The sequence below is a fragment of the Manihot esculenta genome, chromosome 11 (assembly GCF_001659605.2).
Source record: "Manihot esculenta cultivar AM560-2 chromosome 11, M.esculenta_v8, whole genome shotgun sequence".
NCBI classification, from domain to species: Eukaryota; Viridiplantae; Streptophyta; class Magnoliopsida; order Malpighiales; family Euphorbiaceae; genus Manihot; species Manihot esculenta.
This window is the reverse complement of record NC_035171.2, coordinates 27,629,274-27,646,455: the sequence shown is the minus strand read 5'-3', so window position 1 is coordinate 27,646,455 and position 17,182 is coordinate 27,629,274. Positions and strand designations below refer to the sequence as shown.

Sequence of the window (17,182 nt, the reverse complement as noted above, 5' to 3'; positions counted from 1 at the left end):
CGTAAATCAAAGTTTAATGATTCAGGGTTAATCGCTAGAGATATAAAAATTAATTAAATACTAAATTTTGTAGTATTTAAATTTAAATAAATGTTGCATAAATAAAATATTTTTTAAGTTTGTTTTTTTCAAATTTTAAAAATATTTTATATTTAAGATTTAAATTCAAAACACTGATTAAAAGAGAAGGGTTGCATGTATTATTTCATTTCAAATTAAAAAAAAAAAAGATAAATATAATAGAAATTATAACGCGGAACCTCTAAAATTTACTTTTGTAATTATTTTTTTATAATTTAATCCGTAAATTTGATTGTTATTTTTGCAATTTAAAATTTGAATAATTAAATTTACGTACATATATAATAAACTATAAATTTTAAATTGTATAACCTTACTTATTAAGAATTTTTTAGAGTGAATTTGAAATTACACTATCTTATAAATCATTTTGAATTTACATTTAAAATGAAGCTTTCTATATTTATATATCTTAATATATATTCATCACTATAATTAATTGAACAAAAAATATATTTATGTTCAAATTTCATATTTTAAATACTCTTATCCAAAATTCTCCTATCCAAATCAGAAGGTTAGTCAATAAGAAATTTTTATAATTAATTTATGTGTAAAAAATTAAATTAAATATTTTTAGTTAATTATCTTAAAAATAACAAAAAATGACTAAAACAAGATAATGATATTAAATTAAACTAATTAAGAAAAAAATAGATAAAAAATGGTTTAATAAATATATTAATTTATATTTTTTTAAAAATTAAATAAATTTAAAGGACTCGACTCATATGAATTCATTCATAAAAAGATAAAGTAATATATATATATATATATATATATATATATATATATATATATATATATATATAAAGTTGAATTTAAAATAAATTATAAAAAAATTGATAAGTGACATATTTAAATTCATGTAATTGACAATGGCACATATAAACATATATATTTATACCAAATAACAGGCTTAATATATTTTATTTTTATTTTTAAATTATATTTTCATATTTAAAATGTCACAATTTAATATGTTCATAATAAATGCAATTTATTTTTTTTTGAATTGGAATAAATGCAATTTATTATTTTTATTGTTATAATTTGTATATAACTTTTAAATTTTTTATTATTATTAGTATGTAATTTTTTAATTTTTTATAACATTTTTAATTTAATATAATATATTAATTTATAATTAAAAAATTAAAAATTAAAAATTAGATATATGTTTAAAATAATTAATAAAAAATTAATATATATATCTATTTTTCTAACCATAAAATGTGAGAAATAATATATTTAAATTTATAATACGAATTTTTTATTATATTTCTATTCTTAGTAAATTTATTTATATATATAATTTAACTTTAACTATTAGATTGACAAGTGACACAATTAACTCTATATACTTAGAGATTGACAAGTGACACAATTAACTCTATATATTTATGACATGCGTAAATATATTTATAATTTTTTATATAATTTTAATTTTATATAAAATAAAAATTAGTGTATGTGTAATAAATACAATTTATTATTTTTTAATCACTATTAAAATATAACATTTTGATTTCCTACAAATTTTTAATATAATAAATATAGTTTTTATTATATTTAGGGTCCCTGTTATATAATTTTTAATGTCTTACCATTTTTTAATATATTATATTATTAATATTACAATAAAAATTTTATTATATTTTTATTATTAAAAAACTTTATTGTATTCTTTTATTTTAATAATAAATAAACTATTAAAAATATATTTATTCAATATTATGTAAAAAATATTAATAAAAATATAAAATAATTAAAGAATTAATAGAATTAATTGTATAAAATATTATCAAATTAAAATTTTATTATTCAAATAACTATAAAAAATTAATAAATATAAATAATTAAAATATAATAAAAAATAAAGTTGTGATTTTAATTCTCCAAATCAAGTGTTACAAATATTAAATAACTAAATTATTAAACCTAAATTACTATAATTTATTATATTAATGTTTGTAATAATTTAGTCTTTTCAGCTTCCATAAAAATGTAACCTTCATTATTTATTCTATATAAAATCTATCAGTATAATCTCTATTCTATATATTTCTTCACCCAGATCTCTCTTTTATTTTTAAATAACTTATATATTAAAATTTTCTTTTTTTATTATTTTTTTAGTATCTAGCATAAATATATAGCTGTACAACTTTCGATGATTAATTCTCTACATGTTTTAATGAGATCATCTTATTTTTTTATCAACCGTGGAATATATTTATACGTAGTTGTTGTGAAGTCATTCATAACACTATAAAATAGTATTCGCCTAATACAATTAATATATTAAATTTTACCATTCAAGAAATTGCTATACATGAATAGTATTATGATTAAGAAAATGATTCTCTTCCTCTATCACTATCATTACCATTATCGCTACTGTCATCTATTACCATTGAATTTAGTAAATTTTATTTTTCTAATAATATAATTTTTTAAATAGAATTTATTATTGTATATTAATAATATATGATAATTAGTACTAAAATTTTTAATTTTTTTTATTGCAATTGAATTTGATATATAGTGTATAGATATGTACTTGACTACTATTTTAAATTTAAAATTTTAGAGAAAATATTTGAACTTTTTCATAATTGAATGCAGCTCCTTAACAACATCCCCCATTTTCATTCTATTTTGAGGTGACTCTACTGAGCAGGCTACTCTAACTTTGAATATTAAAATCAGCAATCTGTTTTATTAGCAATGCTTGCTCGGCTCAGGTTCCCATTATTCTCGACTCTGCTTCTACTTGTATTTCGACCTGTTCATCTATTTCAACATTTGTTATTGGTGTTTCTTACATTTTTTTTTTTTTTTGAGAGAATGGTTGGGTCTGTGATTTGTGCAAATCCTCTGGCAATTCATCCTTGATAAAGTTATGTAGATTTGAAAAGCCTTCAAATATTTTATTTGTTGGCCTTTTTCCTGAGAACATTTCCAATACAAGAATCCCAAAACTATATACATCTCCCTTTTTTTAAGCTTCCAGATCCAATTAAGTTGTGGATAGAGAATCCACTTGTTGCATTATAAAGATCCTCGTATGATGCCTTTACAATGTGATCCATTTCCTTGGATTCGACAGATGAACTTTTTTTTTTTTATATATCCTGCTCCTATAAGTAAACAGGAAGGCCAATATCATTAGGACACTAAGAATCATACAAGGAATTATGATTGCTAACTTAATGGCACTTTCCTTTCATCATTGCTTTAATAGGACATTTTGGCAGATGGAGTTTCGATACACCACCGCAAAGCTTATTATTACCCATCAATGAAATAGCACTTGCATTTTTTAAAACTCCTTCCATGGAAATCTCACCCACAAGATCATTAACAGAAAGATTTAGGTACAATAAATACAGTAAAGTTTATAAGTGTTTTGGAATTTCTCCAGTAAGATTGTTTTGTGAAAGATCTAATACCTGAATCTGAACATGACCTGATGGTTTAAGGAATTTCTCCAGAAAGCATGTTTTCTGAGACATCCAGCATATTTGTACTTATCAGCTTTCCCACATCTACTGGTAGGTTTCCGGTTCGAGATTCTTGCAATTTTTGAAACTTTGAGGAATATTTCCATCCAAATTGTTTTACGAAAAGGAAAAACGAAATAATTGAGTCAGATACTATTAAATTTGGATAAAATCTAATTCACTCCAAAATTTTAATATGAATTTACCTAAGTGATTGAATTTTTTTATATAGTTAATTTAATATTATAATCCAATCAATTATATTCACATTTATTTTATTGTATGTTTCCGATATGGGATTCTCAACAAAGAAGTGTTGAAGTTTTTTCAGTTTTCCCACAAAAGAAAGGATGAATCCAGTGAAAAGATTTGGTCTCGTGTCCGAAATTAAGTTGATAAAATTCTCCAATACTTCAGGAACACTTCCTGCAATTTGATTTCCTCCAAAGTCTGGTCTGACTCATTTCTCATCAAGAAACTATAAACAGGATACATGTATATACTCAAGGGATCAACATACTCATACTATAGGCAAAAGCACATTCTATCTCATATACACATTAACTTACTATCTATTACATCACTTACAATATCTCTTTATTTACATCATGTCCACTACTCTATTACACATGCAATACTGAAGCCTTTACTCTGTTGCTCTCTCACTTCCCAGCTAACCTGAACCTGCAAAACTGCGATTAAGGGAAAGGGATGAGCTATAAAGCCCAGTGAGTAGAAACACTGAAAACAGTTCATTCATACACACTATCAATGCAGTATGTCACAGCTCAATGTATTCCTCATCTGTGAGTAGACATGACATCAAAACTCCCTCGACGGGCTATTGATGTCGCCTTGGTCCAATCATCTGGAATTAGACATGACCTCAAAACTCCCTCGACGGGCTATTGAAGTCGCCTTGGTCTAATCCTCTACTGTCAATGTATAAACCTGTCACCACATAGTCCCACTATCTATATCGTGCCAGGCCATCTACTGGGGTCCTGGTCTTCCTGTCATGCATACATACAAACATTCATTTATTCTTATTAATCTGCCAGGCCATTGATGAGGTCCTGACTTTCTTAATCCACCAGGCCATTGATGAGGTCCTGGCGTCTCTGTATTATTATAAACGTACCAGGCCATGGAATGGGGTCCTGGATTCGCTATATCTGTCTGGGACTATTGGATCATTCAGCATTTACTCACATTAACAGATAACTATGCAATGCAACATCTTCGTGATTCTAATGCAATCACCCTGATATAAATCATAGCATTCATGATGCATGAACTATGCTCAAACATTCGGTTACTGTAATATAAAACATTACGTTTAATTCTACTCACCTCTGCTCCTCTAGCAGATACTGAACTGACTCTGCAACCTCTAACTCTGATGACCTCCTCGATCTCTCGGGTCCAATCCTGAATCAAATGGACTCGAATGAGGTGTCAAACATATTCTAGCATAACTCTTAAACAATCCCCTATAATCCCCTCTGAACCTCTGAAAACAAACACATAAATATGCAAAAGATAAGCTGGACAGAACACATTCGGCGGCAGGTTCGGCGGCCGAATGTCCTGAACAGAACCGAAACTGGCATACCTTCGGCGGCCGAATCTCTTCTTTCGGTGGCCGAATCCCCTAAACAGAATCGAACCTCAAGGCACTCGGGGGTAAGCTGTGGCAACCTAAGCTACCCTTCAAGATGTTCGGCGGCCGAATCCTTCTTCGGCTGCCGAACCTGAGTTCTTCATGAACTCAGCTTCGTGCACAACACATTCTGCCAAGCACTAACTCTACTCTATCATGCATAACTCACTTCTCATATATGAACCAAGGGGTCCAAAACTACCTACTAACCCCAACAAAACAACAAGCATAACATGTAATCAAACTTCTCCATAAACACATCAAAACTAACCTAAGCATGCAACTCATGCATAAACTCTCTACTCCCTCTTTAAAAGCTGTTAAAAGTTTATTAAAACAAACGTAAGAACTTCTCTTACCTCCTGAAATCAGAAGAGGAACAACCAAACTCAGCAACGCCTCCTCCAAAGCTTCAAACCTTCAAAACTCACTTTTCTCTCAAAAACGTTCAAACCCTTTGCAAAATGACCAAACCCTCTGCCTAAGCTGATAAAAGCTTGCAGATGAGTCATGGGAGACGTGGCTTACCCCCTAGCCATGAGCTGGAGGCAACAGCTGGCCAAACCACGGACTGAGGAGCATGCACAACTTAGCCGACCACCCCAGTTTCGCCTGCCGAAACTGCATGCAAAACCATGCAACTTTCGGGGGCCGAACTTAACATTCGGGGGCCGAAACTCTATCACTTTCGGCGGCCGAACTTAACATTCGGGGGCCGAATCTGCCAAATGTCCCCATGGTCTTTTCTTTTCAAAATCAAATCCGGTTTGATTCAAAACCTTCAGAATACCTTAAAACCTTTTAGAAACCCTTCATTCTTACCCTAGAAATCTCTGACATCCTCGAATTTCACCGGATGGTAGAATTCTGATGTCTGAACTAGCCGGGTATTACAATCTTCCCCCCTTACAAAACATTCGTCCTCGAATGTTAAAAACAAACAGATAAGCAAGTAAAGCATTGTGTTGTTGTTGAGAGAGATTTGTTGCAATGAAATAAATTACCAACTTCTTGTGGAATTTGACCACAACCAAAATACTTCAACAAAAAGTCCATGCAAGGAAAAGATCAAACTCCAATTTCTTGAGAAAGAGAAGGAGAGTGAAAGGAAAAAGGAACCTACCTCTTGAAGACTTGCTCGTATATGTGAAGGATAGGCAAAAATTCAAACTCTTAGTGGTCCTTAAAAATCAAGCTTCCATATCTTCAAACATTGTAATTTAACTCTTTTAAAATTGTTTTTACTAGAGAAAGGAAACTTGAAATAACAAAGGGAGGCAAAGAAATTTCCTCTAAGGAAGAATAATCTGCATTTTGTCCGAGGTTACTTTTTATTTCCTAGTTGCTAAGGGGAATTTCAGTAGCAAAAAGTGGACTTTGAAAGCCAAAATAACTAAATTGAAAATTTTAAAATCTTAAAACTTTTTTTTAAACAAGTAACTAAAACCTAGTAGTCTCTAAGACAAGGGAAGGCCTAAAAGAAAACTATTATAAACGGGGTTATGTGTGGAAGCCTGATTTTCTGATGAACGTGGGTTCAAATGGTGAAGTATTCAACCCTAAAGTAAATTTTTAACAATCTATTGATTGAAAATGTCACAACAAGTGCTTGCTTGCTGCACCGCAAATGCAGCAAGACATGTGCAGCAAGCACCACTTAAGAATGCATTCAAACGTTCAAGAATAGAAAAAAAAGTCAACTATATATAGCATATTCAAAATTTATAGACCTTAAGCTTTGCACTCCAAGTTCTTGTTATCACTTGGATTCATCCCTTTGTAGTCAATCTTCATTAATGGACTTTCTTCAAAAGCAGCCCTTACAACTCCATCTTTGCTATGATTAGAGTTAAAAAAAGAATTTTTTGAACTTGTTAAAAAAAAAAAAAAACAACCTGTTTGAAACTCAGAGAGACAGATAATCCAAATTATAGACATATAACCTTGTCATATATAATTTCAAAACTAAATAAAGTTTCTATAGATATTTGTGAGTATTGGCGAACACACATGAATCAACCGACTCAAAAGAGAATTTAGACTACAAATTTGAATCAGATTTCACATTTGTTCTGCACTCCACATTGAGAAGGCAATTTAACAGAAGTAACTTTCCTAATTTACATGTTGGCAGAAGCTGGAGCAACAAGAAGCTGGATTATTTTTATATGAATAAATGGTGGATGACTTATCTAATTTACATATTGGCAAAAGATTCTTCCCTTTCCTTAATTCATCGGCTTCAGCTTTTGTCAACTCTTTAGGAGCTTCTTAATCCATGTAGCTAAGCAGTTAGGACTTCAAAGAAATCAATTCAGTTGAATAGTCATGCTAAGTATTTGGCAAATGTCAAAAGCATTTAGAATTATTAATTTCTTCTATGCACTTAAAATAAGGATGCAGATATAATCATGACTTACATAACACACCATGTAGTTGATTCAAGACAGTCACACATGAATAATATGCAGCATTAAACAAACTTTTGCAAATTGCAGTTAAGTTGTGTGGTAGCAGGATCCACCTTCAAGATATCAAATTAGTTTTAGACAGAATGTTTCTCACATAACCACTACAAATATTAAAAACTGGCATTTACCTATAGAAAGGAGAAGCATTTTGTGCATACATCATAGGATAAGCAACAGTAACCCCAAATCATCCATGATTGAATGTCATCTGCAGATGCCACAATTATATTGAACCATAATAGATGTTCTCCAAATATGAATATATAATTCATTTTGCAAGCCATTCACAGATTAATAACTAATTTGAGCATAGATTTTTTTAGATTAATACTTTAATTTTATAATTTTTTACTCCACAATAATAGTACTTAGTCTAGATCAATCCCATATTTATTTTTCTAGATTTTTCTAGATTGATATTTAATAAAAGAAGAGTGAGAAGGAGCACAGAGATTCAGATTTCGAGTTTGCTCCTTTGATTAAAGATTTGAGAGAGACCCTTGCGAGTCCTAGAATTCCTCTATACCCAATTTGCTTCACAAATAAAATCCAAGGGTAAAGAAAACAGCCAGATCGCCTGAACCTTTCGAATCATCATTGTTTCCATTGATAATGGTAAGGCTTGCATCGAAGAGAGTGATTAGACAATTGACGCCATGGCCGCTCTGATCCTGCCGCATTTCTATCACGAGAATGTGATCGACCACTTCAATAACCCCATAATGTCGATTCCTTCGATCAAAGTGATCCATCAGTGGGCATTAGGCTCGTTAGTGCAGCAACGTGTGAGGATGTCAAGAAGTTACAGATTACACTAGATGAGAAGATAGTGTAAAGCTTGGGTTCTTCTAACTTCTGTTCAGGCTTTTGCACTTTCCTTTTTTTCATTTTGTTTTTTTTTTATTTTTTTAAATAACGATGAAAAACAAGCGGTATCCGAATTAGTCCTCCTATCTTTTTTTTTCTTAATAGCGATAGTAAGTCTTTTAAATTACTTTCTCTAAAAGTATATAATTTTTTTTAAATTAAGGGATGAGATATAGATTTGGTCTCTAATATCATACTATTGCGAGTACTTTAGGTAATCTTCACAAAAAAATAGTCACTAAAAATTCATTTTTCGGTAACAACATTTAAGTTTAATTAATTTCAACTGAATTAGGACTTTGGGTCAAAATAGCCACTTTAATTATAGGTTTAATGTATCTATCACGATTCAAGATTAATATTAATCTTTTAAGGCCATCTCCAACAAGATTCAAGATTAATATTAATCTTTTGGCGTTGGAAATGGCCCTCCAACGCACGCCAAAATCTTACGAGATTTTGGCGCACCGCTACAGTGTCACGCCAAATATGGCGTGATACTATAGCAGCGCCATTCTTTCTTTTTTTTTTTAATTTATAATATAATTTAAAATTTATATTTTTTTCTATTTTTTTAAATTATAATATAATTTAAAATTTATATATATTTTTAATTAAATTTAATTTTTTTTCATTCTCATAATTTATTATATTTTTAATTTATTTTATATTTTTATAATTATTAAAATTTAATTTAAATTAATATATTTACAATTATAAATAATATTTATAATAAATTAATTTATTTATAATATATTATATAGAATAATATAAATAAATTAGTAAAATGATACATATATTATAATCCCACATTTTTGAATAAAGTAAGATGGAATTTCAAATAATAATTACACCAACAGTATGTTTATAATTAATGTTTAAGTAATGTTTTTTTTATAATTATTATTTAATTAATATATTTTTATAATTAATATGTTTTTTTGTTTATTTATAAAATAATTAAATATTTGAATATTGAATGGAAATATAAAATATATAAATATTTAAAGTGAATATATAAAATTTTATGAATTTTTTGAATGAAATATATAAATAAAATTAAAGTAAAATAAACAATATAATATTAAAGAGAGAGAAAAATATAAATAGAATATTTTTTTTGGTGTTAAAATTGGTGCAGAAGGTTGAAGAGAATATTGTATCATTTTAGTGTAAAGCACCAAAATAATACAAAAAATGGTGTATAGGGTTGAAGATGGCCTAAGGTAGAAAGAATGCAAATGGATGGAGATGTCTCTAAGTGTGTATATATAGTCATACTTGTTTGGATCCAATCCACCGTAAATCAAAACACAAGCAACTGAGTTCCTCCATAAAAAAAATATATGAGTATTGTTTTTTTCCTAATTTATTTAATTAGAGTAACAATGAGTTATGGGTATTAGTTTTAAGTGAGATGAAACGAAACTTCTATACAATACAAGCAACTCATGTGGTAAGCTATAAAAAATTTAGTCACTAATAGTAAAAAGTAGTCGCTATAGGTTCTCGGCAACCGAAGTCTATTGCTTAAAACCTCATCATTAGATTTAGCAAGATTTTTATGCTATTCATTATAGGAAAATTAAAAAATAACTATGATAATTAATCACGACATCTGATATTATTTATATTTATCGATAAATTACCAATCATATAAATAATGGCTGAAATAAAATAATAAATAAAATAATACCAATGAAATACTGACTATTTTTTATTGCTATTTTACTGAACATGACTTATAATTGATAAATATGACGGTAAATATTATATAAAAAATTACCAAGAAATTTAGTAACAGCATTAAATCATTTGCGATGCTAATTTTGAGTTGGTAATTAGCAAGAGCAAAATAATCATTAGTAACAATGTAAAGATGAGGTTTAAATTAATTTAAAAATCTATTTAAAAAAATTAATTTAAAAATATAATCTTAAAGTATCGAGTATTATAAAGGATAATAATTCATTGAAAATTGAGACTGTGATCAATAGATAATATAAATATTTAAATAATTTTATTAAGTGTGATATAAAAATTTAATAACAGCTGTCGATATTAAATTTCATATACCGACAATTATTAAATAGTTATTATTTTATTTTAAATAATTAATTAAATAAATATAAAAATTTAATAATTGTATCAGTGTGGTTGATATTAATTATAAATATGGAACCTATATATGTGGTGGTGGGTAAATTATTTCAGATATTTTAAATAATAAGTATTGTAAATTTAATATAAAAGTTACGGACCACTTTGATGTAGTCGGTAGCTAATTAATTGCAAATATACCGATCTAAGTAAAAGTGGTTGGTTCAAGCTCCAAAATCAAATGAAATCCCTAAATCTAAAAAGTCCAAAATCTACTACCTGCAGTACTTGACATACTCTCTCACAACCCACAATCGCTATTTCCCTTGTCAAAATATGTTGCTACTTTCTCTGGTAGCCGAGAGCTTGCTATACTGTCAATGGTCATTATGGCGTGCAATCAAGGAAAATCGTGTTTGTCTGAATTCTCGTGCGATAGAAGACACACCATTTCAAGTCCCCATTTGCGATAGAGAAGAGGGCATTCTTGCGCAGAATAAAGGTCGTACTTTTGATTTCTTGATAAATGTAGATTCTATATTCTCATGGGTTATTGTGAAAATGGATACTGAATTATTAAGTGTAATTTTATTGTTTAATTGCATGTTCTCCGAAGCCTTGAAATCGTGAAAAAAATAGTGACAGTTTATTATTTTATTTTATTTTATTAATTGAATTGCAAACTTCATATTGACTCTGAAAGTCTTGAGTATAGTCTTAATTGAAACATGATAATACACGAATCTAAAAGTACATAGTTTCATTGTTTCTTTTGATTTAATTATCTAAGTTTACAGGTTCATTTTCATATGACAAACTTTTTTTATTTTAATAGAGACTTAAAATAGGAACCATGTCCTTCCTAATGTATAAAACCAGCCACTAGGAAAGAATTTATTTGGGGGTTTTGAAGATTAATATGAGAACTTCCTTGGATGCTTGCGGTATTGATTCAATACATTTGAAATTAGTGACAATATGATTAGCTTGAGCGCATACATGTTGATTGAACAATTACCCAAAAAACACGAGAAAGATGAAAGAAAGAAGAATAGATATATAAAAATAAAAAATTTATATTATATCGTGTGATTATGAAATTTGATACTTACTTTTAGAGATTTCAAGTTTTGAATTATTCTTTAAATTTATAATTTATATCATGTTATTACTTGTGTACTTAAGACATATTTCAATAAATTACTTTTCAATAATGAAAGTTTTCTGAAAAATAAACTCAAAATTTTTATTTTAAAATGTTTACTCAAAGTTAATCTATAGGAACATGTTAGCCTTTATCATGTTATTTCTTATATATCCATATAAAAAATATAACAAGCTAGGCCTCTTTCTTGAATTTGGCATATCCATGAATGAAGAAATTAGAGTTGTGATGAATGATACAACACAACCTTTTGGCACCAATATTTATAAATTTATAATGATAATAATTATTCATCTAGTCCTTGGGAGAAATTTGCATCACATCATATCAAATCTCTAGCTAGAACGCAGTACAAATTGATCAATCAATAACCTACGTAGGCTTGGACCAGGCTAAGCAGCATTCTTTTATGTATAATTACTATAACATAATCTGAGATTCAGAAAATAAAATTTTACAGGAATTCTGTAAATTTAGAGAAAAATTTAGGCCCCCAAGAGAGTACTCCTCTCCTTTCTTTTGTCTGTCAGTGATGTATAACGGCTTTACTTCCATTGGGCCATCTGTCTCTGTTATATTAATACGGACGTACGAGAATATCAGATCTCTGCTCTATACGTAGCGGCCATTTAATTTTCTCCTGGCACGCATGCTGATGGACCCGCCAGGCGGACGGGCTGACCTCCTTTCCTCCTTTGGACTGGGCCGGAAAATGAAATTAAAGCTGAGTCTGAAGAGGATCTGATCGCTGGGCCGAAAAGGCTGGACCAGCTTGATTGAGAAGTCTGGATAGAGCCCAGTCTCAAGACTGAGTGGGCTGGACCTAGCCTATACAAAAAACTTAAGGGCCTCTAAATAATGGATTGCTGTCGTGGGTTTAGTCACAGATTGAAATGAAGAAATTCAGCGGTTATCACTATGCAGCAAGTAATATCTTGCCAACTTACATTATTATTCTTCACTTCACTGCTTGTAATTATTATATATGAAATAATATGAGTACTTGTTAAGCCCTAGAACCCAAACATTTACCTACTCGTATAGTACGTGAGAGGATAATGACTTGTGCATTTACAACAGTTGCAAATCATAAACTTCACTAATCAATATTTAGTCGTACAGAAGCGTTCCTATAAAGATATAGTCACATCAGTCAATTCGATCCAATCAACGACGTTCTCGCCCATGAGATTGGGTCTACTAGCTCTCAAGTTTCTTCCTTTCTTAGTAGAGATTGATTCATCATGTATAAATTATTAACTCTATTCTAGTTTAAATTATATTAATTCTTTTCATTTTAATTATTCATTTTATAAAAAAATAAAAATTCAAATGAATTTTTTTTAAAAAAACCAAGCAAGATATCAACTTTTTTAAAATGAAATTTTTTAAATAAAAATAATTAAATTATTTCATTCCAAACAAGAAAATTATTTAAAAAAACTAAATTAAATTAAATTTTTGTAAAATTTTTAATTTCCACAGAAAGTTTAAAAAAATTTTAATTTAATTAAAAATTAAATATTTGAATTAAATTATCAAAATGTAAAAAAGATATTAATTTAGTTTTATAATATATAGACATAATTTCATTCTTCATCTTATAGATATATATAGAAATTCATATGTACGGCTTGGGAAGTATATATATATATATCATTGTTTAGCCTTGAATTCAGGAAACATGGAGGATATGCCACAACCCAGAAGGTGAATTCCCCAGAGGGGAAAAAGAAAATATAAACATTAAACATTAACCATTAATTAGTTAAGCACTTCCCCTGATAAAATGGAGGCAATTAACTAACGTACCTACATTTCTAACTACCAACAAATCCTCCCCGTATTTAGCTTCTACCTTCATCCCTCTTCCCTTCGATTAGGGTTTTTCTTTTTTCTTTCTCTTTCTCACATCATGGCCTGCTCATAACACAAGGATCAAAAAAGTAAATAAATAAATAAACAAGAAAGAGAAAGAAACCCTAATCACATATCATTCAATGGGAGGCTGTATTTCTGCACCCGGAAAAGCAGGTTGTCTAATATCCAGGAGGTTGCATGCCCACAGACCGAAACCCTTGCCGGAGCCGAAGGCGACGAGGATCCATGTCGGGAACGTGCTCAAGAACCCAACAGAGAAAAATATCAGAAAAAAATACGATATTGAAAACGAGCTAGGAAGAGGAGAATTCGGGGTGACGTACAAATGTTTTGAAAAAGAAACAGGGATTGCGTATGCATGCAAGACTATATCGAAGGAGAAGCTGAGGACGGAGACAGATATAGAAGATGTCAGAAGAGAGGTTGAGATCATGATGCATTTGCCTAAGCATCCAAATATTGTGAGCTTCAAGGAGGCTTTTGAAGATAAAGAAGCTGTTTATCTTGTTATGGAACTTTGCGAGGGTGGTGAACTCTTTGATCGGATTGTGGCTAAAGGTCATTACACTGAACGTGCTGCGGCAATGGTCACCAAGACCATTTTGGAGATTGTCAAGGTAAATTTTATTACTCATACGTAGATTATGGAAATGGAAATGAAAGATTAGGATCAAAGGAATTGAATCTATGCTAGTTTTTCGACACTAGTTCGTTAATACAAAAATACTTAAATTATAGCGGTGAGTCCTTGCAGGTATGCCATGACCATGGAGTAATACACAGGGACTTAAAACCTGAAAATTTCCTGTTCGCAGATGCTGGAGAAAAATCACAATTGAAATCAATTGATTTCGGCCTCTCCATATTCTTCGAGAGTGGTATTATTTCCATCTTCGCTTCTATGTTATATTGGAAATTTAAATTACTATAATATATGTTTAAATTATAATCATAATTAATAAAAATCAATTATTAAATTTATAATTTTATTAAATATATGACAAGTCATTTAATAAAATAAATTATTTAATTATAGAATTTGATTTGAAACAATCTAAAATTACTGCTAAAACATTAGTATAGAAATATTAAGGCAAAATGGTGCCTAAATCCAAAACATAGACAAAATTTTATTAATTTAAATTAAAATGTGAGACTTCTCATAATTTTCGATAAAATGTTCAGTTAGTTTCGGCTTTTTAACAAATGTATGCATGGCGGCAGGTCAGCGTTTCGGTGAAATAGTAGGAAGCCCATATTACATGGCTCCAGAGGTGCTAAGACGAAATTACGGATCACAAATTGATGTCTGGAGCACAGGTGTCATCCTTTTTATCTTGCTTTGCGGAGTTCCTCCCTTTTGGGCTGGTAATTAACTATTAAATTAAGGAAAATTTATTATTTAATTTTTATAAATTAATTATTTGATTACTTAATTTTAAAAAATATATTAAAAATATTTCTGAAATTTTAAAATATCTACTAATATAACCCTTCGTAATTAAGTTTTAACCATTAAGATTATGCAAAAAAAAAATGATAAGTACAGAAACTGAGGAAGGGATAGCACGCGCAATTATTGGGGGCAAAATAGATTTTACAAGGGATCCTTGGCCTAGGGTTTCTGAACAAGCTAAGGATCTAGTGAAGTGCATGCTTGATCAAAATCCTTACACCCGATTGACTGTTGAAGAAGCCCTTGGTAAGTAAACATACCCTTTTATTGCTTTGCCTCAACCAACTATCCTTATTTAGATCAATCTACATAAATTCATAGTGTATATATATAAAAAATTTTGTGAATTCTATAATTATTTTACATTATAAATTTATATAAATTCGATTTAAATAAAAAATTTTCTTGAATCAATATGGAAAGTTCACCGACTTAATAAAACTAATGCTTATTGTGAAGAACACCCTTGGATCCAAAATGCGAGAGATGTACCTAATGTGAATCTGGGAGAAAATGTTAGGACAAGGATCAAGCAATTTTCTTTGATGAACAAGTTCAAGAAGAAAGTTCTTAGAGTAAGTTTTGAAACCCTTAAATTTACTTCTACTATATAATATGTACGGTGGTTTAACGCTGAATATATTCTTCTACTAAAATTTTTATTTATAAATTTATTAATATATTTTATTTTTTTAATATTTTTTATAAAAAATATTTTTTAAACACAAATTATTTTTCCAAATAATCTGAGCCTAAATGTTAAAAAAAAAAATGGTTGGTTTTAGGTCGTAGCAGACAACTTACCACCTGAACAAGTAGATGAGATCAAGCAAATGTTCTATGTGATGGACACTGACGAAACAGGAGACCTGAGTTTTGAGGAACTCAAAAATGGTTTCCACAATATTGGACATACCCTTCCTGATCCTGACGTCCAGATGTTGATGGATGCTGTAAGTTTCGTTTTCTTATTATTTTTTTTAAAATTTATTATTTAATTTTTATAGTATTAAAAAATTCATTAATTAATCCTTCATTATTAAAAATATAATTCATTTATTAATTAATCCTCTCTTTAATCTTATCTATCAAATATTTTACTATTTAATTCTGAAAATTTCAATAGTTGTATAAGAATTCTTATTTATGGATGTAAATGTATAAGAATTTTATTTCATGTATCATAAAAGGCGGATATAGATGGAAATGGCACATTGAGCATTGAGGAATTTGTGGCAATGTCTATTCATCTGATAAAGATTGGGAGCGATGAGCATCTCTTTCAAGCTTTTAGATTCTTCGACAAAGACCTAAATGGATACATTGAGTTTGACGAATTGAAAGATGCAATGGTAAATGACAACCTGGGTCCAAATAATGAACAGATAATCAAAGACATCATGTCCGACGTTGATCTTGACAAGGTACTCATCAAACACCATTGAAATTGGTTTCATTTGTTTTTCTTTTTTTTTTTTATTTAATTGCTAAAAAGGGTTTGTGGAATTTTTTTTAATGCAGGATGGTCGAATCAGTTATGAAGAATTTAAGACAATGATGAAAAGTGGGATGGACTGGAAAATGGCTTCCCGTCAATATTCCAGAGCTATGCTGAATGCATTCAGCACGAGATTACTCAAAGACAAATCCATGCAGCTCCAGCTTAATTGAAAACATGTGTTGTCTCGTTTTCTCGGGAAACAATTAAGAAAATGATTCAAACTGTAATACATTAGCAACTTGCAATACTTGCTTGGCTTGTGTAAGCTAGGAATTTTTTGCAAAGTGTAAAAAGACTATTTGAAGGATAGTTTTTATTTTGTTTTCTATATATTTAATGATAATTAGGATAAAGAGGGTATTGTGGAGATATAAATTCGAGATAAATTATCTTGGAACTCCCTCCCTCGTTATTGTACTTCTGGAACAATTATAGATGTACAAAGTTTTTAAATTCAACTAACCCAACTTAGCATCCTTAATTCCCGGACA

At 29.3% G+C, this 17,182-nt stretch overlaps 1 protein-coding gene across 1 annotated transcript; it reads left to right on the top strand.

Annotated features, from left to right (window-relative positions):
* The first annotated feature begins 7,433 nt into the window (after nt 1-7,433).
* Nucleotides 7,434-16,861, top strand: LOC110626405 (calcium-dependent protein kinase 24). The gene is made up of 9 exons (XM_021772271.2): nt 7,434-7,501; nt 14,003-14,351; nt 14,489-14,612; nt 14,959-15,102; nt 15,284-15,436; nt 15,650-15,765; nt 15,976-16,143; nt 16,381-16,614; nt 16,712-16,861. The coding sequence occupies exons 1-9, from the start codon at nt 7,434-7,436 to the stop codon at nt 16,859-16,861; spliced, it is 1,506 nt and encodes a 501-aa protein (XP_021627963.2).
* Nucleotides 16,862-17,182: the final 321 nt, after the last annotated feature.